At 42.2% G+C, this 23,103-nt stretch overlaps 4 protein-coding genes across 7 annotated transcripts in view; 3 read left to right on the top strand and 1 right to left on the bottom strand.

Moving 5' to 3' along the window:
* Window positions 1-3,371, top strand: part of LOC112231889 (zinc finger protein with KRAB and SCAN domains 8-like) — a 359,191-nt gene extending 355,820 nt beyond the window's left edge. The window contains exons 2-3 of one of the 2 annotated variants that reach the window (XM_024398687.2): window positions 53-183; window positions 1,885-3,371. In XM_024398687.2, the coding sequence (XP_024254455.1) occupies window positions 53-183; window positions 1,885-3,060 (1,307 nt within the window). In that variant the 3' untranslated portion in view covers window positions 3,061-3,371. The remainder of the gene's footprint in view (window positions 1-52; window positions 184-1,884) is intronic. The other variant, XM_042311931.1, reaches the window with a different exon arrangement.
* The window catches only part of LOC112231940 (zinc finger protein 583), a 969,163-nt gene that overhangs the window by 781,758 nt on the left and 164,302 nt on the right, over window positions 1-23,103 (bottom strand). The window lies entirely within an intron of this gene.
* LOC112231904 (protein glass-like) lies at window positions 5,941-11,833 on the top strand. The gene is made up of 3 exons (XM_024398704.2): window positions 5,941-8,159; window positions 9,862-10,001; window positions 10,207-11,833. The coding sequence occupies exons 1-3, from the start codon at window positions 7,892-7,894 to the stop codon at window positions 11,266-11,268; spliced, it is 1,470 nt and encodes a 489-aa protein (XP_024254472.2). The 5' UTR covers window positions 5,941-7,891; the 3' UTR covers window positions 11,269-11,833.
* The window catches only part of LOC121841796, a 314,557-nt gene continuing 305,154 nt past the window's right edge, over window positions 13,701-23,103 (top strand). Inside the window, exons 1-2 of the mRNA XM_042311955.1 lie at window positions 13,701-13,942; window positions 14,573-14,684. Of these exons, the coding sequence (XP_042167889.1) occupies window positions 13,835-13,942; window positions 14,573-14,684 (220 nt within the window). The 5' untranslated portion in view covers window positions 13,701-13,834. The remainder of the gene's footprint in view (window positions 13,943-14,572; window positions 14,685-23,103) is intronic.

The raw sequence follows: 23,103 nt of genomic DNA, 5'->3' as shown, positions 1-23,103 counted from the left end.
CGCATATCGGTCGGGCTCTACTAAGCACCTCTTTTCCCACAATAACTCTCAGGGGATGGACATCTCACTGGAGGCCACAGGAGCTTTGTGAAGCGAGTGGGACACAACACATGGATAGATGACCAACCAATCACTGTTGATGAGGGGAGTGGAACCTCAACCCAGCATGTTATCTTGATAGAGGTTAGTGTGGCCAGTTTATTTCAGAAAGGCTACCCTCAGCTAGAGATGGCCATGGTTATTTGAATATCCAAACGTATGTTAGTATTCGATTATTAGGGAGATTCATTTAAGTGTCTATAATTAAATGTCTATAATTAAATAATGATCTATGTGACACTGCTACATAGCCTACAAGGATAGATCATTACATTCAACGTTTTATTAAAACTGTTATGTCAGAGTGCCTCATAAAAAAGACTGCACCGGTAGCTTACACACGTTTCACACTGGTGTAGCTTGTTATTGTCGGTCAATCAAGAGGAACCATGTGTAGTAAGTGAAGTTGGAGCTTTCTACTCAATGCAAAAGGGAATTAAAGTTACGGAATTAAGCTGGCTAGATGAGATGTAGGCTACAATGATCAACCAACAGCTCCTGTTTCATATGAATGGAGTTGTAAACAAGGATGGGAAGCACAGCAAAATAGCCTCAATTAGCCTTGCTACTTTAGCTGGCTACTGTAGCTAGCTAGCTTTTTTTTTACAACGATGCAGTCATTACATGCACTACAGGATGGCATGACAGAAACTATGGCAGCACACAAGTTTCTCTAACTAGCGCGAGTTGGTTTGGCTACTTTCTCTTTCTCCCTCAGTGCTACACACACCGGACCCTGCTCTTCTCTCAAATCTCCATTGAAGTAAACCAATAAAAATACGTTCTTTAAAACGCATGAATCCGGATATCCTAAAAATATAATATTATTAAAATAGTGAAATCATTTCAAATGCCCATCACTACCCTAAGCTATTCACTTAAAAATATATATATTTAACCTTTATTTAACTAGGCAAGTTAAGAACAAATTCTTATTTACAATGACGGCCTACCAAAAGCCTCCTGCAAGGAAGGGGGCTGGGATATAAAATAAATATAGGACAAAATACACATCACGACAAGAGACAACACTACATAAAGAGAGACCTAAGACGACAACATAGCATGGCAGCAACACATGGTACAAACATTATTGGCCACAGACAACAGCACAAAGGTCAAGAAGGTACAGACAACAATACATCACACAAAGTAGCCACAATTGTCAGAGTGTCCATGATGTTATCTTTGAATGAATAATTGAGTTAACTGTCCAGTTCGAATATTTGTTGCCGCTCGTTCCAGTCAGTAGCTGCAGCGAACTGAAATGTATATCCACATTTATCTGCCATAGCCCCCAGAGATCCATAAAGTTTGGACATAAAAAATACAAAAAAATGCATTTGGGGTGCAAAAACAAAGAAATTATATTCATATTTTTTTATTGTATGTGATCTGTAGTGGCCATTTATGACTCAATTGATAGTAAATATGAACAGACTATTTATTAACAAGCTCTTATTTAGATCTTATTTCATGTGAAAATTATTCCACTGCTCTGAAAACTTTCACTATTCCTGACCTGTTAGAAACAATTTGAATATGAAACTCAAATTATAATTACACAATTACACACAAGAAAGAATTATGAAGGTGGCACCTCTCATAGGTACAACAGGACCTGACAGAGTCGCATGTATGGCCTTAGCGATACGATCAAAAACTAATGTCCATTAAAGAACATAAAAATGAATTGCTGGGTCTCAGGAGGGTATGGGAGCTTGTGATACTTTCCTATGATGTTGTTATCCAATTAGACTCCTGTACCACCTCTCTGCTTGTCAGTCTGCAGATGCAGAGGCTGCAGGTCCTGGAGGATCGTCTCTGGTCAAGCAGGAGAAGACTGAAAGAGAGGACCCACCACACAGCAGACACACCCAGACTAGAGCGGCCCCTGTAGTCACGGAGGACCCAGCGCTGCCCAGGATCCGATGCAGCATCGGGTCAGTGGAACACCGAACACTGTCAGAGATCAACACTGAGACTTTAACTGAAACACACAGGCTCTTACAAACAGGATATGACCACAGATCAGACCCAGAGAGACTGGGCTGTCCTCCTGCTCCCGGCTCAGAGTACTTACCGGTATTTCACCAGAGCCAGAGGACAGTTTATTCCCATGGAGATGTTGGTGACGCTCTAGACACTGGCGGTGATGATCTGTCTTGTTCTTACACTACAGAGATGGACGCTAGCAACATATCCTTGGGCTTAGAGACACAGACCGATCTGTCTAGAGGGGACTGGAACCGGTACAGTAGTAGTGTATACTCTGAAGGGTGCCAGGACAAGAACGTGGAGGTTATGGTGGTAGATGAGGTGACTGTGAAAGTGGAGGGCGACGTTCCTCCCACATGGAATGCAGATGGTCACCTAGGAGACGGACAGTCCCAGGGTAGAGATTTCTTAGATTACAGGGAACGCTTAGAGACCAATCCAAATGTTGCAATCCAATCCCCTTTACATTCGCTCAGGGATCGCGACCCAGTGTCCACGTCGATGGAGCCTTCCGATTCACAAGGCCGCGTCCTTTTCGATCAGGTATTGAACTCAAACGACAGAGCTAGAGCCCAGGCTCAGGGAGGGGGAGCCACATCAGGTAATGGTAAAGAGAAACGGTTCCTCTGCATGTTCTGTAATAAAGGATTCAGCTGCCTCCAGAAGGTGGAGATGCACCAGAGGGTCCACACAGGGGTAAAACCCTACAGCTGTACCCAATGTCATATGCGCTTCGCCCAGGCTCGTGACCTCAAGAGGCACCAGAGGGTACACACAGGGGAGAAACCCTACAGCTGCCCCCAGTGTGAAAAGAGGTTCTCCCGCCAGGACAATCTGAAGATACACCTGAAGGTCCACACAGGAGAGAGGCAGTTTGCTTGTACGCAATGCGGGAAGAAGTTCACAGAGAGGAGCTACCTCAGGATACACCAGCAGAAAAACCATCCCAATCTATTAACATAGAAAGTAATCATTCCACTAGATAGCTTCTGAAGTTTAGATCAAAACCTGCATTAAAGGGTAGGTAGCATAAACATAACTGAATGTAACATGGATTTGCATTAGTATACACATCAAAAGTCCCAATGCAAAGTTACCTCACTTTTCAATTTTTCAAGTTATTACATAAAACCCAGAAAAATGCCGAAGTCATCCTGGAAGATGTTTTCGCGGGGTGTGACGTAAGATGGAAGCCCCAGGAAAGCCAGCCTATTCCCCATAAATGTAAACTCCAACAGAAATAACTTTATATTAAACAATATTGTTTACACTCATTACTACTGGTTTCAATTACATTTACTTTATGAATGTATTATTACAAATCAGCTTGAAAGGTTGCTAGCCAACTAGCCTGCTAACGTCAGTGGTGTAAAGTACTACTTAGGTAGTTTTCGGGGTATCTGTACTTTACATTTTGGACAACTTAATGTACTTTTTACTCCAAACATTTTCACTGAAACCAAAAGGTATGTTACATTTTGAATGCTTAGCAGGAGAGGAAAATGGTCCAATTCACACACTTATCAAGAGAACATCCCTACTGCCTTTGATCTTGTGGACTCACTAAACACGAATGCTTTGTTTGTGAATTATGTCTAATGAAGAGTGCCCCTGGCTATCCGTAAAAAATCAAATGCCGTCTGGTTTGCATAATACTTTGATACTTAGGTATATTTCAGCAATTACATTTACTTTTGATACTTAAGTATATTTAATACCAAATATTTTTGAACTTTTACTCTGTAGTATTTTACTGGGTGACCTTCACTTTTACTTGAGTCATTTTCTATTAAGGTATCTTTACTTTTACTCAAGTGTGACAATTGGTTACTTATTCCACTACTGGCTAACGTTAGCACTGCATGAGTCAGCCAGTTGCTATCAACACCTAACTTCCAGCTACATTAATGTAGACCAAAGTTTTGGGAAAGCATAACGCCATCTAACCAGTTATCAAATAATGTTACCAGTTTATGCAGCAGTGGAGGCTCGTTTGAGGAGGAAATGGAGGACCATCCTCAGTGAAATTTAATAAAAATCCAAATGGTGAAACATTAAGTTATTTTTTTAGATAAAACTATACTAAATATATTGAAATAACTGGCACTAACTGGACAAAAATATAGTTCTAATACCAAGAAAACTATTTATGAATCTACCTCCTCCTGTAATTTGAAGGCCAGCATCCCGGAGTCGCCTCTTCACTGTTGATGTTGAGACTGGCTTCTGTTTCTTGACACTCTAATGTACTTGTACTCTTGCTTAGTTGTGCACCGGGGCCTCCCACTCTTCTTTCTATTCTATTTAAAGCCAGTTTGTGCTGTTCTGTGAAGGGAGTAGTACACAGCGTTGTACGAGATCTTCCATTTCTTGGCAATTTCTCGCATGGAATAGCCTTCATTTCTCAGAACAAGAATAGACTGACGAGTTTCAGAAGAAAGTTCTTTGTTTCTGGCCGTTTTGAGCCTGTAATCGAACCCACATGCTGATGCTCCAGATACTCAAGTAGTCTAAAGAAGGCCAGTTGTATTGCTTCTTTAATCAGAACAACAGTTTTCAGCTGTGCTAACATAATTGCAAAAGGGTTTTCTAATGATCAATTGCCTTTTTAAAATGATAAACTTGGATTAGCTAACACAACGTGCCATTGGACACCTATGTAGATATTCCATTAAAAATAACCCGTTTCCAGCAACAAAAGTCATTTACAACATTAACAATGTCTACACTGTATTTCTGATCAATTTGATGTTATTTTAATGGACAAATGTGCTTTTCTTTAAAAAACACGGACATTTCTAAGTGACCCCAAACATGAACAGTAGTGTACTTTCTTCCTCCTACCCCCATAATGTCAAGCTTGATTAACAACCCCTCCTTCCACATAAAATATGCTTTCTCCACATCAAAAAAGACCGCTACTACAGTCTCCTTGTTCACCTGAGACTTCTTGACCTCTGCTTCTAAGTAGAGCACTGGGTCCATAGTTCCCCTTCCTGAACCCACTCTGATGTGGCGATAGTAGCTCCCTGCTCTCCCGGAAGTAAGTTAGCCTCTCTGTAATCATATGTTCCATAATCTTACATACATATGATGTTAAAGCTATTGGCCGATAGCTTGTTGGGTCCTTCCCTGGCTTCCGGATTGGTACCACTACTGCCTCCTTCCAACTGCCTGGTAGTTTCCCCTCCTCCCACACTGTGGAGAAGGCACAAAAAAAACTATTCCCCGTCAGGAGACTGAAAATATTTGGCATGGGTCCTCAGATCCTCAAAAGGTTTTACAGCTGCACCATCGAGAGCATCCTGACGGGTTGCATCACTGCCTGGTATGGCAACTGCTTAGCCTCTGACCACAAGGCACTACAGAGGGTAGCGTGTACAGCCCAGTACATCACCGGGGCCAAGCTTCCGGCCAACCAGGAACCCTATACCAGGCGGTGTCAGATGAAGGCCCTAAGAATTGTCAGACTCCAGTCAACCTAGTCATAGACTCTCTGCTACCGCACGGCAAGCGGTACCGGAGTGCCAAGTCTATGTCCAAGAGGCTCCTCAATAGCTTCTACCCCCAAGCCATAAGACTCATGAACAGCTAATCAAATGGCTACCCAGACTATTGGCATTGCCCCCCCGGAACGCTTCTGCTACTCTGTTATTCTCTATGCATAGTAACTTTAATAACTCTACCTACATGTACATGTTACCTCGACACCGGTGTCCCTGCACATTGACTCTGTACCGGTAACCCCTGTATATAGCCCCGCTATTGTTATTTACCGCTGCTCTTTAATCATTTGTTATTCTTCTCTTTTGGGGGGGTATTTTCTTAACTGCATTGTTGGTTAAGGGCTTGTAAGGTCTACCTAGACCTGTTGTATTCAGCGCATGTGACAAATTAAATTTGATTTGATTTTGTTGTACAACACCAAAACCTTACCCAGTGCCTCATCACTAAGATGGGACAACATAACATAGCACACCTCATCTTTCCCAGTTGAAGTTAACCCAGCCTTACCTATTGTCCTTTTCATCTCTGCCATGGTGCATTCAATGCATCCTTTACATCCTCCCTCATATCCAGCACTCCAGGATATTCCTCTCTTGTTCTCTCTCTCTCCCCCTCTGCCCATCCTCTGACAAATTTGCCAAGCTAAATGGAAACTCCTCTGGAAAGCATGGAGTTTATTAGGCTACAGATTAAATAAATTATGAACTTCACATGGTGGTGAATGTGCAAGATACTCCTTTCCAATAAATGTTATTCTGGTGACATGATTGATGCTTGGCTGCCGTTTGACATATAATATCGCTCTTATCCATAATAATCTCATAATGTAGATAGCCAACCTCCACTGTATGTGCGAGCTGTTAGCTAGAGCGCATGTGCCAAGACCAGAGTGGGCACATTTGCTATTTTAACAGTTGTGACAAAACCATCAGTAGAGTTGAAAATGTGATGGAAACGCATTTAACTTGTATTTATTTGTATTCGGTACATGGGAATTTAACAGCAAAAGTTATTTTTTCATCTGCAAACAGACTGATGGAAACGTATCGCCGGTAGGAAAATGCGCATATTGTTTCATGCAGATTGTATATTCGTAAAGAAAATCTGTCTCAAATTGAATGGAAACCTACCTAATGTCTAGGAGTGCAGTGATGCGTAACATATTTTGGAATGCTGTTCCTTTCATTCAAGGTTTACAAATGCTATCGTCTAATTTCCCCATCAATCTTTCTAGGCCGATCCACTATTTAAACTTACAGGCTGCAAGTAAATTAAGGACTTTCTGGTCTCAGTGAAGCATGGTCGGGAATGTCTTCCTGCCTAGCTGGTAGACTGGCAGAAGTCTTAAAGCGATGTCACCTTGTGTATCTGGAGAGAAGAATGTTTAGTGAATAACTTGATTGTTTCAGGAAAAACAAATGAATGAGCATCTGACGCACCACTAGCTGGGTATTTTCAAACTAGATTTGCACTTCGAAGAGAAGATCTTGGGCCTGCTTCTCGGTTGGCGAAGCAAAGTTTTTTTTTGTCCTTGAAGATCGCTACTACTTATGAATGGACGGAATAGCAGCGGAATAGCCTCAATTATCCTTGCTACTTAGGTGTCTACTGTAGCTAGATAGCTAGCTTCTTTACAATGATGTAAAGACATGCACTACAGGATGCCAAATCTTTCCTGCGGATGAGTTTTAGTTAGGTAAGATTTAATGTGTTTTTTTTGTTGCTATGGTTATTAATTATACTGCACTGATAGAGCGTAATTCCCAGAAAACAGATTTGATAGTGGTAGCAGCAGAGATATGAGTATAAGAGATTTTAGAGCAGAAGATCTAAAGGGGGTTTTAAGAAAAGGGGTCTGTCCCATCCTCCCAGTTGTCCTGGAGTAAGATCTGGGAGGACTAGAGTACTGGGATAGGGGTGGTGCGTTTTTTGGATATAGTGGTGTATAAAATGTGTGGGTTAGATGGTGGTGCAATTCATTTTCTCCGTTTCCCCTTATTTTTTTGTGACTGTGCAATTCACACTCCGACCTGTGAAAGGAAACAATAACCAACACAGCGTCCAGTCTACCGGAAACTCACACGAAGAAGTAAACAGAAAGTGAACAGTGACTAAGAACAATTTCCACTTTAGCATTCATTGTTATTTAGACGTGTATTAACACCCTGGAACTCAAAATATGACAGATTTAACTGGACAGCATCACATACTTACAGCGTGTAGTGTTTAATAAGCGTTGGAGACGGGACTTGATTGATATACGTGATCTCGGTAACGCTAGTGAACAATGGATAACTGTATGGTTTTTCACACTCAAATAGCCTCCGTCATGGAGGTGCTAGCGAATGCAGCTGTAGCTGAGCTCTGTAAACTCGTAGACGACGACTATGCAGTGTTTCGTTTGGAAATAACGCAAAGCCAGAAAGAAAACAGGGTTTTGCGAAGGAAACTACTGGAACTGAAGGTGGCAAGGGAGCGCGCAGAGAGGACAACGCGGGAACGCGTCCTCGCCAGTCGTGTCAAGATCCCCGACCGAAACAGAGAAATGTCAAGAGGTACAGTTTGCATACCAGTGTGTGGTGAACAACATTAGCGTGCAAAACAATAGTGGAATCGGCGGATCGCATTCAAATAAAAGTAACCCATTGAAACTGATTCAAACGGATAAAAATGGTGGAATCATGCCACAATAGATAATGCTATACCAGGTTGTAATGTTATGATAATTTGACAAAGTATAAATCTGTTGAAATCCCACTGTGGATGTATAGACTACAGAATTAAATTGGGGCGTTATTATATTGCAGTGTACATGCAGCCTTACTGGGTCTATGAAATGGGATACCAGCCTACTCAGTGATACCCACAGATTACAATTGTGAAGAGTTTGCAGAAATATTAGAGTTGTAGATCTTATTGTTGAACTGTGGAAAATCACTTCACTATTCAGCCTCTCCCAGAGGGTGGTGCACAATTGGCCCAGCATCATCCGGCTTAGGGTTTGGCTGTCATTGTAAATAAGAATTTGTTCTTAACTGACTTGTTTAGTTAAATAAAGTTTAAATAAATATTGTGCATAATTAACATTAATATTGCAATGTACAATCAAATGTTCAATCATTTATTTATAAAGCCCTTACATCAGCTGATGTCAGTGCTGTACAGAAACCCTGCCTAAAACCCCAAACAGCAAGCAATGCAGGTGTAGAAGCACAGTGGTTAGGAAAAACTCCCTAGAAAGGCCGGAACCCCGGAAGAACCATAGAGAGGAACCAGGCTATGTACACCCTTACCTCTGGATCTTGAGTCCATAAAATGGGGTATTAGCCTACTCAGTGACACACAGAGAACACAACTGTAAATAGTTTAAACAAATATTAGCATTATAGCTCATATTGTGGAACTTTAACTGTGGGAAATCACCTCATTATACAGCCTATTCCTTCCCAAGATCATAGGCATAAGGGTGTACATTGCAAAATGAATGTTCAATACAATAGGCTGAATAGTGAGGTGATTTTCCACAGTTAAAGTAACACAATAAGAGCTACGCCGCTAATATGTGTAAACTCCAGAATTGTAATCTGTGGGTGTCAGTCCATTTCATGGACCCACGATCCATAGGTAAGGCTGTACAGTGCATATAAGTATGCCTCCAATGCAATTCTGAAGTCTACATCCCTGTGCGTTTAACAGTTGTTGTTTTTTTGCTTTAAACAACATTTTTGTCTTTTGTTGAATTTGTATAACAACATTCCAACCTTGTTTAGAATTATCTTGTCCAATTGTGGCATGATTCCAGAATTATTATCCGTTTGCATCAATGGGGGACTTTTTGTTTGAAGGCAAACCATTCAGCTATTGTTGTTCATGACACACATATTTTACAGAAGGCTGAGTAGCCTGTCATATATAGCGGCACTGCCTCTCCCCTCTTCCCTTCTGCATGTGTTCAGATGTGTTTCCTAGAATTGGGTCTTGCTGGTCACTTTTTGGATAGTATGCAATAATGGCCCTGATTACTTATCTATCTTGCACAAAGACACTATCATATTCTAACCAGATTGTTCATGTTCTGCATTTCCTATTATTTACTCAATGAAAACAATGTGATGCATGGAACATAATACATTGATCAATAAATAGTATATCAGGAAGTTATGAAAGTGTTACTACCTTACATCCCTGCCAATTCTAGACAGTATCAATAGTGTACAAAATACCGTTGACAGTACCTAACCACCTCTTTTCCCCCAGTCACTGTCTCAGGTGAAGGACGTCTCACTGGAGGGCACAGGAGCTTTGTGAAGCCAGCGAGACACAATACATGGAGAGATGACCAACCAATCACTGTTGAGGGGAGTGGAACCTCAACCCAGCATGTTATCGTAATAGAGGTTAGTGTAATAGTGTTGCATTAAAAATTACAATCACTTTGTAAATCAAATGTGGCCATTTACTACCGGAAGGCTCTCCTCAGCTATTCACTTGTTTCCATGTACATCCTTATTTATCTGCCATAGGGGAGCTTGTGAGACTTCCCTACGACATTGTTATCCAATTCAACTCATGTACCGGTAATAACCTCTCTTCTTGTGTCAGTCTGCAGATGCAGAGGCTGCAGGTCCTGGGGTCAAGCAGGAGAGGTCTGAAGGAGAGAAGGACCCACAGCACAGCAGAGCCATCCAGACTGGAGCGCCCCCTGTAAGCATAGAGGACCCCACCAGTGCCCCAACGTCTCCCAGGAACCAACCCAGCGTCAGGGAGGTCAGCGGAACGCAGAACGCCGTCCTCAAGTCAGAGACCGACACCAAGACTTTAAATTTAACACACAGGCTCTTACACACAGGTTCTGACCACAGGTCGGACCCAGGGAGACTGGGCTGTCCTCCTGCTCCCGGTTCAGAGTACTTACCGGTATTTCACCAGAGCCAGAGGATGGTTCATTGCCGTGGAGATGACTCGATAGACACTAGTGGTGATGATCCATCTTGTTCTTACACTACAGAGATGGACCCTGGCAACAAGACCTTGGGTTTAGAGACACAGACTGATCTGTCTAGAGGGGACTGGAACTGGTATAGTAGTAGGGTATACTCTGAAGGGTGCCTAGCTAAGAAAGGGGAGGTTATAGTGATAGATGAGATGAAAGTGGAGGGTGTCGTTCCTCCCACATGGATTGCAGATAGTCACCTAGGAAACAGAAACTCACAAGGCAGAGATTTCTTATATTACAGGGAAAGCTTAGAGACACATCCAAATGTTGAGACCCACTCCCCTACACACACATTCAGGGAATGCGACTCAGTGTCCACGTCGATGAGTCCTTCCGATTCACAGGTATTGAACTCAAAGGACCAAAGGGCCAAGGCTCGGGGAGCAACATCAGGCAATAGTAAAGAGAAACGGTTCCTCTGCATGTTCTGTAAGAAAGGCTTCAGCTGCTCCCAGAATGTGGAGATCCACCAGAGGATCCACACAGGAGAGAAACCCTACAGCTGCCCCCAGTGTCACATGTGCTTCGCTCAGTCTGGCAGCCTGAAGAGGCACCAAAGGGTCCACACAGGGGAGAAACCCTACAGCTGCCCACAGTGCGAGAAGAGGTTCTCCCGCCAACACCTGCTGAAGACGCACCTGAAGATCCACACAGGAGAGAGGCCATAGCGCCTGTACGCACTGCAGGAAGAGATTCTCAGAGAGGAGCTACCTCAGGATACACCAGCAGAAAAAACATTCCACTCTGTAACATAGAAAGTTTGTTTAGATCAAACCCTGCAATGAAGGTAGACTCAGCGAGATGACTTAGATGCACAAAGTAAACAGCAGTAGTGGGTCAATTTCTACAACAACTAAGAGCGTTGAAGCACAAGGCTAAATTTCTGATGTTTTGGTCCTGCGGCTACCACGTTATAGCAGCGTGAAGCGAACTCATCTACATGCGCAGATACTGTGTGACTGTGTGAAAGCAAAGTCTAGCATCACGCTCATCACAATATCTGGGGTTCTGCTCGTGGCAACCTCATAACGCTGAGTCTTCCTTTAAAGACAAAGGTTCATTTTTAATTGTTGTCAGAATAACATTTCAGTGTTGCATATTCCTGGGTAGAATATTGCATTTAGGCATTGTGTGATACACATAATTACATTGCCTTCAGAAAGTATTCACACCAGTTGACGTTTTCCTCATTTTGTTGTGTTACTGGCCTACACACAATATCCCATGATGTCAAAGTGGAATTATGTTTTTAGACATTTATACAAATTAATAAAAAATGAAAAGCTGAAATGTCTTGAGTCAGTAAGTATTCAACCCCTTTGTTATGGCAAGCCTAAATAAGTTCAGGAGTAAAAACGTCACTTAAGTTGCATAGTTAACATGATTTTTGAATGACTACCTCATCTCTGTACCCCATACCTACAGATACATGTAAGGTCCCTCAGTCGAGCAGTGAATTTCAAACACAGATTCAAGACCAGGTAGATTTCCAATGCCTCTGAATGAAGGGCACCTATTGGTAGATGGGTAAAATAAAAAAGCAGGCATTGAATATCCCTTTGAGAATGGTGTAGTTATTAATTACACTTTGGATGGTATATCAATACACCCAGTTACTACAAAGATACAGAAGCCCTTCCTAACTCTGTTGCCAGAAAGGAAGGAAACCACTCAGGGATTTCACCATGAGGCCAATGGTGACTTTAAAACAGTTACAGAGTTTAATGGCTGTGATAGGAGAACACTCAGGATGAATCAAGAACTTTGTAGTTACTCTACAACACTAACCTAATTGACAGAGTGAAAAGAAGGAAGCCTGTACAGAATTATTATAATTTTTTAAAATATTATTATTATTTTTTTAAAGGCACTAAAGTAAAACTGCAAAAAATGTAGCAAAGAAATTAACTTTATTTCCTAAATACAAAGCGTTGTTTGGGGCAAAACCAACACATCAGTAAGTATGACTCTTCATATTTTTAAGCGTGGTGGTGGCTGCATCAAGTTATGGGTGTGCTTGTCATCGGCAAGGACTAGGGAGTTTTTTTTAATCATAAAAATAAACGAAAAAGCTAAGCACAGGCAAAATCCAAGAGGAAAACCTGGGTCAGTCTGCTTTCCAATAGACACTGGGAGATTAATTCACCTTTCAGCAGGACAATTACCTAAAACACAAGGCCAAATATACACTAGCTGTACGATTTCTCTCCTGTGGGCCCTCAGGTGCCTCTTCAGGTTGGACGAGTATGAAAAACTAGCCCGGCACAGTTGGCAGCCAAATTCTTTTTCCCCTGTGTACATACCAAGACAACATTGAATGTTCCTGAGTGGCTTAGTATCAGTTTTGACTTTTTTTTTAAAAGTAAGAATAATGTGAAAATATTGTACAATCCAGGTGTACAAAGCTCTTAATAAGGACTTACCCACAAAGACTCACAGCTGTAAATTGCTGTCAAAGGTGATTCTAGCATGTTTTGACTCGTTGAATACTTATAATCAAGATGTTTTTTTTTTACAAATGTATAATTTTTCTTCCACTTTCACAGAGTATTTTGTGTAGATCGTTGACCAAAAAAAATACAATTAAATCAATTTTAATCCCACTTTGTAACACAACAAAATGTGGAAAAAGGGGTGTGAAGGCCGCACTTAATTTTTATATTGTGCTTGCACTGTGTAGACTGATGTTCAAATGCCGTTGAAATACCCCAAAAATTCCTGAGACACTTTTAATGAGAAAATTAATGCAGATTTGTTGTTGAGACATGTGGTTTTCATATGGTGTATTTAAAACTTGTTTCTGTTTAATAAACACAAAATTGGACTTTACATTCTAAGACATTCATTGAGACTCTCTTTAGTATAAATCTGATCTCACCCTATTCTGCATACACCCAACATCGCTTTATTACCAATATACACTTACTAAATATACCTACACACCTACTGTACACGTCAAAATAGTTTAGTCAGGTTTGTCTGATGATGACTTTACTTATCATAGCTGACTTGATTTTATCTACGTATTTATGTCCACTATGATGGGTTGAAATGAAATTCTGTAACTACAGTATAGGACTCAAACATACTGGGGATGGGTAAACACGCCATGTTGAAAGTGTGTTTATTATCTGTGTGTACAAACCTGAGGGAGTGTATGTCTGTGTAATCTGTATCACCTCTCATCCAGGAGGAGGAGGGTCCCAGAGGTGCTGCTGGTGAAGGAGGAGTGGTATGAGGAGGGTCTGGGGGACCCTGGTCATGGAGGACAGCCAGACTACACTTCCTGAACCCACAGAGGAACCAGCTGAGCAACACAGGACCACACACAGTCTCACTGAGGTGAGCCCACTGTGAACTACTGTCTATATGGTATTAGGTCAGAGCTCGTATCCACAAAGCCTCAGAGTAGGAGTGCTGATCTCGGATCAGTTTTGCCTTTTAGATCAAAATGAATAAGATTATATGTAAATATCTTAGATCAGCAATCCTACTCTGAGATTGTTTTGTGGGTACGGGCCCAGCTATTGATTCATTTTGTCTTAATTTTGGGACCATGCCTTTGAATTATCAAACCATTTTTATTTAACTAGGCAAGTTATTTAAGAACAAATTCTTATTTTACGGCACCCTACCCCGGCCAAACCCTATCCTAACCCAGACGACGCTGGGCCAATTGTGCGCCGCACCTATGGGACTCCCGATCACAGCCAGTTGTGATACAGCCTGGGATCGAACCAGGGTCTGTAGTGATGCCTCTAGCACTGAGATGCAATTCCTTAGACCACTGCAACACTCGGGAACCATTAAAGAGTGTAAAGTAATCAAATCAACTAACACTTTTGCATAGTATCAAATTAACTGCATAGTTCTCATAGCAATCCCTAATTGCTCAATCAAAAGATATTCCATAGCAGGTTGCTCATATCAGATTTCTTGATCCAACATCCTCTCACTCTGTATCTCTTACAGTCAGTAGACATGGAGGATGGGAAGCCTGATCTGCTGTTAGTCAAAGAGGAGAGAATAGAAGACGGACCAGAGAGCATTGACCTGCTGAGTGGACTAAAGATGGGGGAGCAAGGTAAGAGAGAAATACATAAGCCGACATACAGTAATAGATCTTCAATGGTAATAGTGATGCATCTGTCTATAGTGTTTTCTTCATTCATAAAATCAAATCAATACAACTTACATAATGTATTAACTTGACCAGGTTAAAAAAAACTTCATATGTAAAGTTTTCTGCCATGTTTGTAAAGTCTATTTTCTAACTTCTTCCTGCAGGTGGTTGGCTGGAGGCTGACAGAGGAGACTGGGTGGCCATCATGGATTCCCAGACTCAGACGAGTGCAGCCAAATGCTCAGGGGACAACATCACTGATCAGGCCAGGACCAGAGATGACATATTGTAGGTCAGTGGATGGGACAGTGTCCTCAATTCTGGGCTAGGGAACAACACTGTTAACCACAACCAAAAACAGACAGTTAAAAAAAGAAATAATAATAATAATTTGTCTCCACGTCAACAGACTGGCTGAGACCAGGGCGAGGCGTAGATTTGGTCTGCGGGGGCGGGAAGGTTTCCATATGAGGCGGGAGAGAACAGACACAGACTAGCGATGCTCCATCCTGCTCCTATAGTTGTGATTTAGAGAGACTGCCTTCTATAGGATCTATCAACTGGAACATTGACCCTGCTACAACACAGACACTCCCTGGCCTTCATCCTCCTCACACTCTCCTAATGTTAAACCAGACCTCAGACAGTGCCAGTGCCTCAACACTAAAAGGCAACACAAACCCATTGACAAATGACAGTCGTAGTGACGTTATTAGTAGATCCGGTGGCAAAGAGAAGCGCTTCCCGTGTTCATTCTGTGGGAAAGCCTTCAGTTTCCCCAAACAGGTGGATATCCACCAGAGGATGCACACAGGGGAAAAAGAATTTGGCTGCCAACTGTGCCGGGCTAGTTTTTCATACTCGTCCAACCTGAAGAGGCACCTGAGGGCCCACAGGAGAGAAATCGTACAGCTGCCCCCAGTGTGATAAGAGGTTCTCCAATCAGCACCACTTGAAGAGACACCAGAGGGTCCACAGGGGAGAAAGGCCGTTCACCTGTATGCACTGCAGGAAGAGGTTCTCAGAGGAGATACCTCAGGATACACCAGCAGAAAATGCACACATGTAATGTAGTATTAGTTATTTTGTAGTTAATTCTGTTGGTTTTGGATGTAGTAGGGAACTGGATGAGGTGACTTGAGGGAAGAATGCATATGATGAGGCAGAGTAGATGATATGGTGATGTAGGGCTGGGCGATATGGCCAAAATCTCATATCCTGATAACGATACATATCACGATATACACATTTTCTGTCAATTCAATGAATAAATAGTTTATATAAAATGACCACATGTAAAGGCCTATTTCTTATTACATTTTGAATTATACTCAACAAATAAAAGGTATTTACTCATATTTGATTTTCGCCTTTATACACTTTCAAATAAGCATGAAACAAAATATAAAATGTATAAAATCTAAAAAAGGTAAATAGAAAACACTTAAATATAGGCCTAAAATATATATATTTGTATGTTTTGCATGTTATTTTGGCATTAATACGTGTCACATGTCAATTTGCATTTGGTTCCTTGGGTCGAGTGTAAGCACATTATACTTCATTCTTGAATCAACACAGATTTTTTTAAATAATAAACTTCAATGGCTCCATATTGTTAGGTACTTGCGTGGTGCCAGGACAATAACCTCTCTCTCAATGCCAACCAAACCAAGGAGCTGATTGTGCACTACAGGAGAGGGTCAAAAGTAGCTGCGCCGCCCTAAACCAGATGGCTCTTCAGAGGTTAATGCGGTCAGCCCAATGCACCATCGGGAGTACGCTGCCTGCCCTCCAGGTCATTTATACCACTCTGTGTCGATGGAAGACCAAGAAGATCATTAGGGTCCTCAGCCAACCAAGCCACAGACTTTTCACTCTACTACCGTCTGGCAGACAATACAGGAGCATCAGAGTCCAACAGCCTCCGTGATGGCTTCTAACACCAGACCATCAGACTGTTGAACAGCCATTACTAGCTGTCTGCCTGTCCTGAACCTTAGACACTTTTTTGGCACACATTATCCCACTGACTCACACAAAAACACACACCCATACTTACAAATACAAACATACACACACAGTCAACTCTGCTGTCCTATGTACAGTATATGGAGACACTGGACACTTCCTGTTTTTTATACTGTTTATACACACTATTTACATAGTGAATTCTTGACACAGTTCAATCAAATACATCTGCTACTGTACATATCATTCTTAGCATATCCTTTGGGTGCATTCATCCTGTGTATATAAGCACAGATTGCTATTTGGATTATTGATATAGTATTATTTGGATTGTAAATTGGATTCGTAGTTATTTCTTGGTTTACATTTAATGATTTGTTTGACATTATAATGTTAGTAACACAAGCATTTCACTGCACCCACTAAGATACTAGGCAGAGTTGCAAAGAAAAATCCATATCTCAGACTGGCCAATGAAAAGAAAATATTAAGATGGGCAAAAGAACACAGACACTGGACAGAGGAGTTCTGCCTAGAAGGCCAGCATCCCGTTATCGCCTCTTCACTGTTGAAGTTGAGGACTTGTGAGGTGTCTGTTTATCAAACTAGACAATTTAATGGACTTGTCCTCTTTCTAGTTTGTGCACCGGGTCCTCCCACTCCTCATTCTATTTAGAGCCAGTTTGCGTTGTTCTGGAAAGGGAGTAGTACAGTCGTGGCCAAAAGTTTTGAGGATGACACAAGTATTAATTTATACAAAGTTTGCTGCTTCAGTGTCTTTAAATATTTCTGTCAGATGTTACTATGGAATACTGAAGTATATTTACAAGCATTTCATAAGTGTCAAAGGCTTTTATTGACAATTACATGAAGTTGATGCAAAGACTCAATATTTGCAGTGTTGACCCTTCTATTTCAAGACCTCTGCAATCCGCCCTGGCATGGTGTCAATTAACTTCTGGGCCTCATCTGGACTGATGGCAGCCCATTCTTGCATAATCAATGCTTGGAGTTTGTCAGAATTTGTGGGTTTTTGTTTGTCCACCCGCCTCTTGAGAATTGACCACAAGTTCTCAATGGGATTAAGGTCTGGGGAGTGTCCTGGTCATGGACCCAAAATATCGATGTTTTGTTCCCTGAGCCACTTAGTTGTCACTTTTGCCTTATGGCAAGGTGCTCCATCATGCTGGAAAAGGAATTGTTCTTCACCAAACTGTTCCTGGATGGTTGGGAGAAGTTGCTCTCGGAGGATCTGTTGGTACTATTCTTTATTCATGGCTGTGTTCTTAGTCAAAATTGTGAGTGAGCCCACTCCCTTGGCTGAGAAGCAACCCCACACATGAATGGTCTCAGGATGCTTTACTGTTGGCATGACACAGGACTGATGGTAGCGCTCACCTTGTCTTCTCCGGACAAACTTTTTTCGGAAAGGGGATTCATCAGAGAAAATGACTTTACCCCAGTCCTCAGCAGTCCAATCCCTGTACCTTTTGCAGAATATCAGTCTGTCCCTGATGTTGTCCCTGGAGAGAAGTGGCTTCTTTGCTGCCCTTCTTGACACCAGGCCATCCTCCAAAAGTATTTGCCTCACTGTGCGTGCAGATGCGCTCACACCTGCCTGCTGCCATTCCTGAGCAAGCTCTATACTGGTGGTGCCCCGATCCCGCAGATAAATCAACTTTAGGAGATGGTCCTGGCGCTTGCTGGACTTTCTTGGGCGCCCTGAAGCCTTCTTCACAACAATTGAACCGCTCTCCTTGAAGTTCTTGATGTTCTTGATCTGATCGATGGTTGATTTAGGTGCAATCTTACTGGCAGCAATATCCTTGCCTGTGAAGACCTTTTTGTGCAAAGCAATGATGACGGCATGTGTTTCCTTGCAGGTAACCATGATTGACAGAGGAAGAACAATGATTCCAAGCACCATCCTCCTTTTGAAGCTTCCAGTCTGTTATTCGAACTCAACATGACAGAGTGATCTCCAGCCTTGTCCTCGTCAACACTCACACCTGTGTTAACGAGAGAATCACTGACATGATGTCAGCTGGTCCTTTTGTGGCAGGGCTGAAATGCAGTGGAAATGTTTTTTTGGGATTCCTTTAATTTGCATGGCAAAGAGGGACTTTGCAATTAATTGCAATTCATCTGATCACTCTTCATAACATTCGAGAGTATATGCAAATTGCCATCATACAAACTGAGGCAGCAGACTTTGTGAAAATTAATATTTGCGTCATTCTCAAAACTTTTGGCCACGATTGTACACAGTGTTGTACAAGATCTTCCGTTTCTTGGCAATTTATCGCATGGAATAGCCTTCATTTCTCAGAACAAGAATAGACTGACGAGTTTCAGGTGAAAGTACTTTGTTTCTGGACTTTTTGAGCCTGTAATCGAACCCACAAATGCTGATGCTCCAGATAGATACTCAACTAGTCTAAAGAAGGCTTCTTTAATCAGCACAACAGATTTCAGCTGTGCTAACATAATTGCAAAAGGGTTTTGTAATGATCAATTAGCCTTTTAAATTATAAACTTGGATTAGCTAACACAACGTGCCACTGGAACACAGGAGTGACGGTAGCTGATAATGAGCCTCTGTCCACCTATGTAGATATTATTATCCATAAAAAATCTGCCGTTTCCAGCTACAATAGTCATTTACAACATTAACACTGTCTACACTGTATTTCTGATCAATTTGATGTTATTTTAAATGGACAAAACATTTTTTGCTTTTCTTTCAATAACAAGGACATTTCTAAGTGACCCAAAACTTTTGAACGGTAGTGTAGTATATAGGGCAGCAGACTCTAATGTGCTAGTGATGGCTGCAGTCTGATGACCTTGAGATAGAAGCTGTTTTTCAGTCTCTCGGTCCCTCTGCTGTTTCCCGAAGTCCACAATCAGCTCCTTTGTTTTGTTGATCCTGGCACCACACTCCCAGGGCCCTCACCTCCTCCCTGTAGGCTGTCTCGTCCTTGTTGGTAATCAGGCCTATTACTGTTGTGTCGTCTGCAAACTTGATGATTGAGTTGGAGGTGTGCTTGGCCACGCAGTCATGGGTGAACAGGGAGCACAGAAGGGGGCTGAACACGCATCCTTGTGGGGCCCCAGTGTTGAGTGTCAGCGAAGTGGAGGTGTTGTTTCCTACCTTCACCACCAGGATGCGGCCCATCACGAAGTCCAGGACCCAGTTGCACAGGGCGGGGGTTCAGACCCAGGGCCTCAAACTTAATGATGAGCTTGGAGGGTACTATTGTGTTGAATGCTGAGTTATAGTCAATGAACAACATTCTTACATAGGTATTTCTCTTGTCCAGATGATATAGGGCAGAATGCAGTGCGATGGCGATTGCATCGTCTGTGGATCTATTGGGGCGGTAAGCAAATTGAAGTCGGTCTAGGGTGTCAGGTAAGGTAGAGGTGATATGATCCATAGATGGTCTCTCAAAGCACTTCATGATGACAGAAGTAAGTGCTACGGGCAGTAGTAATTTAGTGCAGTTACCTTAGCTTGCTTGTGTACAGGAACAATGGTGGACATCTTGAACCATGTGGGGACAGCAGACTGGGCTAGGGAGAGATTGAATATGTCCGTAAACACACCAGCCAGCTCATGCTCTGAGGACGCGGCTAGGGATGCCGTCTGGGCCGGCAGCCCTTGGAGGGTTAACATGCTTAAATGTCTTACGTCGGCCACGGAGAAGGAGAGCCCACAGTCCTTGGTAGCAGGATATGTCGGTGGCACAGTGTTATCCTCAAAGTGGGTGAAGGTGTTTAGCTTGTCCGGAAGCAAACGTTGGTGGTTTTCCCTTTGTAGTCTGTGATTGTCTGTAGACCCTGCCACATACGTCTCGTGTCTGAGCCATTGAATTGTGACTCCACTCTGTCTCTATACTGACCTTTTGCCTGTTTGCTTTACGGAGGGAATAACTACACTATTTGTATTCGACCATATTCCCTGTCACCTTGCTATGGCTAAATGCAATGGTACGCGCTTTCAGTTTTGCTCAAATGCTGCCATCTATCCACGGTTTCTGGTTAGAGTAGGATTTAATAGTGGGTACAACATATCCCATACACTTCCTGATAGACGAATACGGTGACTGAGTTTATGTTGTTCTCGGAGGCTACCCGGAACATATCCCAGTCCACGTGATCAAAACAATCTTGAAGCGTGGATTCCGATTGGTCAGACCAGCGTTGAATAGTTCTTAGCATGGGTACTTCCTGTTTGAGTTTCTGCCTATAGGAAGGGAGGAGCAAAATTGAGTCATGATCAGATTTGCCGAAGGGACGGTGGGGGGGAGGGCCTTGTAGGCATCCCGGAAGTTGGAGTAGCAGTGGTCGAGTGTTTTAGCAGCATGAGTACAACAGTCATTGTGTTGATAGAACTTCAGTAATGTTTTTCTCAAATGTTCTTTGATAAAATCCCCAGCTAGAATAAATGCAGCCTCAGGATATGTGGTTTCCAGTTTGCATAAAGTCCAGTGAAGTTCTTTGAGGGCTATTGTGGTATCGGCTTGAGGGGGAATATACACAGCTGTGACTATAACAGAAGATAATTATCTTGGGAGGTAATACGGTAGGCATTTGATTGTGAGGTATTGTAGGTCAGGTGAACAAAAGGACTTGAGTTCCTGTATGTTATCACAATCACACCATGAGTTGTTTATCATGAAACATACACCCCTGCCCTTCTTCTTCCCAGAGAGATATTTATTTCTGTCTGCACAATGAACTGAGAACCCAACTGGCAGTACGGACTCAGACAGAATATCCATGTTTCCGTGAAACAGAGTATTTTACAGTCCTTGATGTCTCTCTGGAAGGAAATCCTCACCCTGAGCTCGTCAACTTTTTTATTCAGAGACTGAACATTAGCGAGTAACAGACTAGGAAGTGGCGGGTGGTGTGTGCACTTCCTGAGTTGGACTAGAAGTCCACTCAGAGTCCCTCTTTTCCGTCGGTGGTGTTTTGGATCAGCCACTGGAATCAGCTCAACCACCCAGGGGGTACGAACAAAGGATCCGATTCGGGAAAATCAATGCTGGTAATGCTTTTGAGTTACCGCCGCTCTGATATCCAAAAGTTCTTCCCGGCTGTATGTAATAACATAAAACATTTCCTGGGCTAATAATGTAAGAAATGTGACCAAAAAAACGAAATACTGCAAAGTTTCATAAGAGCTAGAAACACGGCAGCCCTATCCGTCAGTTCCGTTTTCGAGTCACGCCCCTCAGGGATCGACCCTTGTCGTGCTTTGCTCTCCAGAGCAGGGCACCGTTCAAAGGAGTGATCAATGGGGTAGCATTGAGTGTAGAAGTGGATCAAATAAAAAATATATATTCCTCGTGTTTGTGACACCCTCCGTTTGGTGAGACGCAGTCCTGGTGACAATGGCAAGACTGAGAACCCGGTCTGTCTTGTTGAGATTTGAGACAGTTTCTACCAGGTTAGGTCATATGTGACTCACCACCTTGATTTGGTCTTATGTAGTAAAATTGTGTTGTTTTTTTACATTGGATAAAAGTAGAGATTCAGCTACAAAATGGTATATCATACAATGCATTTTTGAGGAACAATGGGAAAGTAATTCTGCTTTGAAAGTTGCTAAACTTTTGAGAAAATGGCCTTTGAATGTTTTGGTATCTAGTGAAGAGCTCTTCTTTGTCTACACCCATTCAGCATTGTTCACACCCTCTTAAACTTTAGTCCCACTAATCTCGTTTCGCTCTCAGCGCTTTCAGAGCCCACACTTGACAATGGCTGATGATTTGTTTACCTCTGGATAACATGAAAAACAGCCTAACCAGCTCTGCTGGCAACAATTTCATTACGCTTTTTTTGCCGGCGTTTACTCACACCGGCAATATTCAACAGGTGTTGTACACTTTAGCTTAAGAAATGTACAGTGTTTCATTCTGGAAATGGTCCTCTACAAGCCAGAATGTTGAATACAGTTATATTTGAATTTACTCTGCTAATTTTCCGTGGTGTTGGTCCTACAGACAAAATATTCACAAGAAAGTATTGTTTTAGTATGCATGGTTCTGGTGTGTGTACTTCCGTCTTGTGCACCTGCCTTCGGTCATGAGCAAAACATATTAATTGCCACACACATAGACCTGCATTTTGAAGTTGGGTTAATAATACTTCATTATGGATAACTGGCAGAGTAAGTTTAAATATAATTGTATTCAACATTCGTTGTCTACATAATTTAGTGATAAGGATAGAGAAAGCACTGAGAAAAAACTGTGTGTCAACTGTTGGGGCGCCGAAGATGTACTCTAAATCGATTCTCAATTGCGGCGCGGTTCTAGAAACAACGCCCTTTACTTTAATACCACATCAAAATAATTTCACAAATGTAAAATATACACGTACTGTTTTAACTGGCTTT

This window comes from Oncorhynchus tshawytscha, linkage group LG34, assembly GCF_018296145.1.
Source record: "Oncorhynchus tshawytscha isolate Ot180627B linkage group LG34, Otsh_v2.0, whole genome shotgun sequence".
Taxonomy (NCBI): domain Eukaryota; kingdom Metazoa; phylum Chordata; class Actinopteri; order Salmoniformes; family Salmonidae; genus Oncorhynchus; species Oncorhynchus tshawytscha.
The sequence above is the reverse complement of the archived record's forward strand: the minus strand, read 5'-3'. Positions and strand labels throughout refer to the sequence as shown.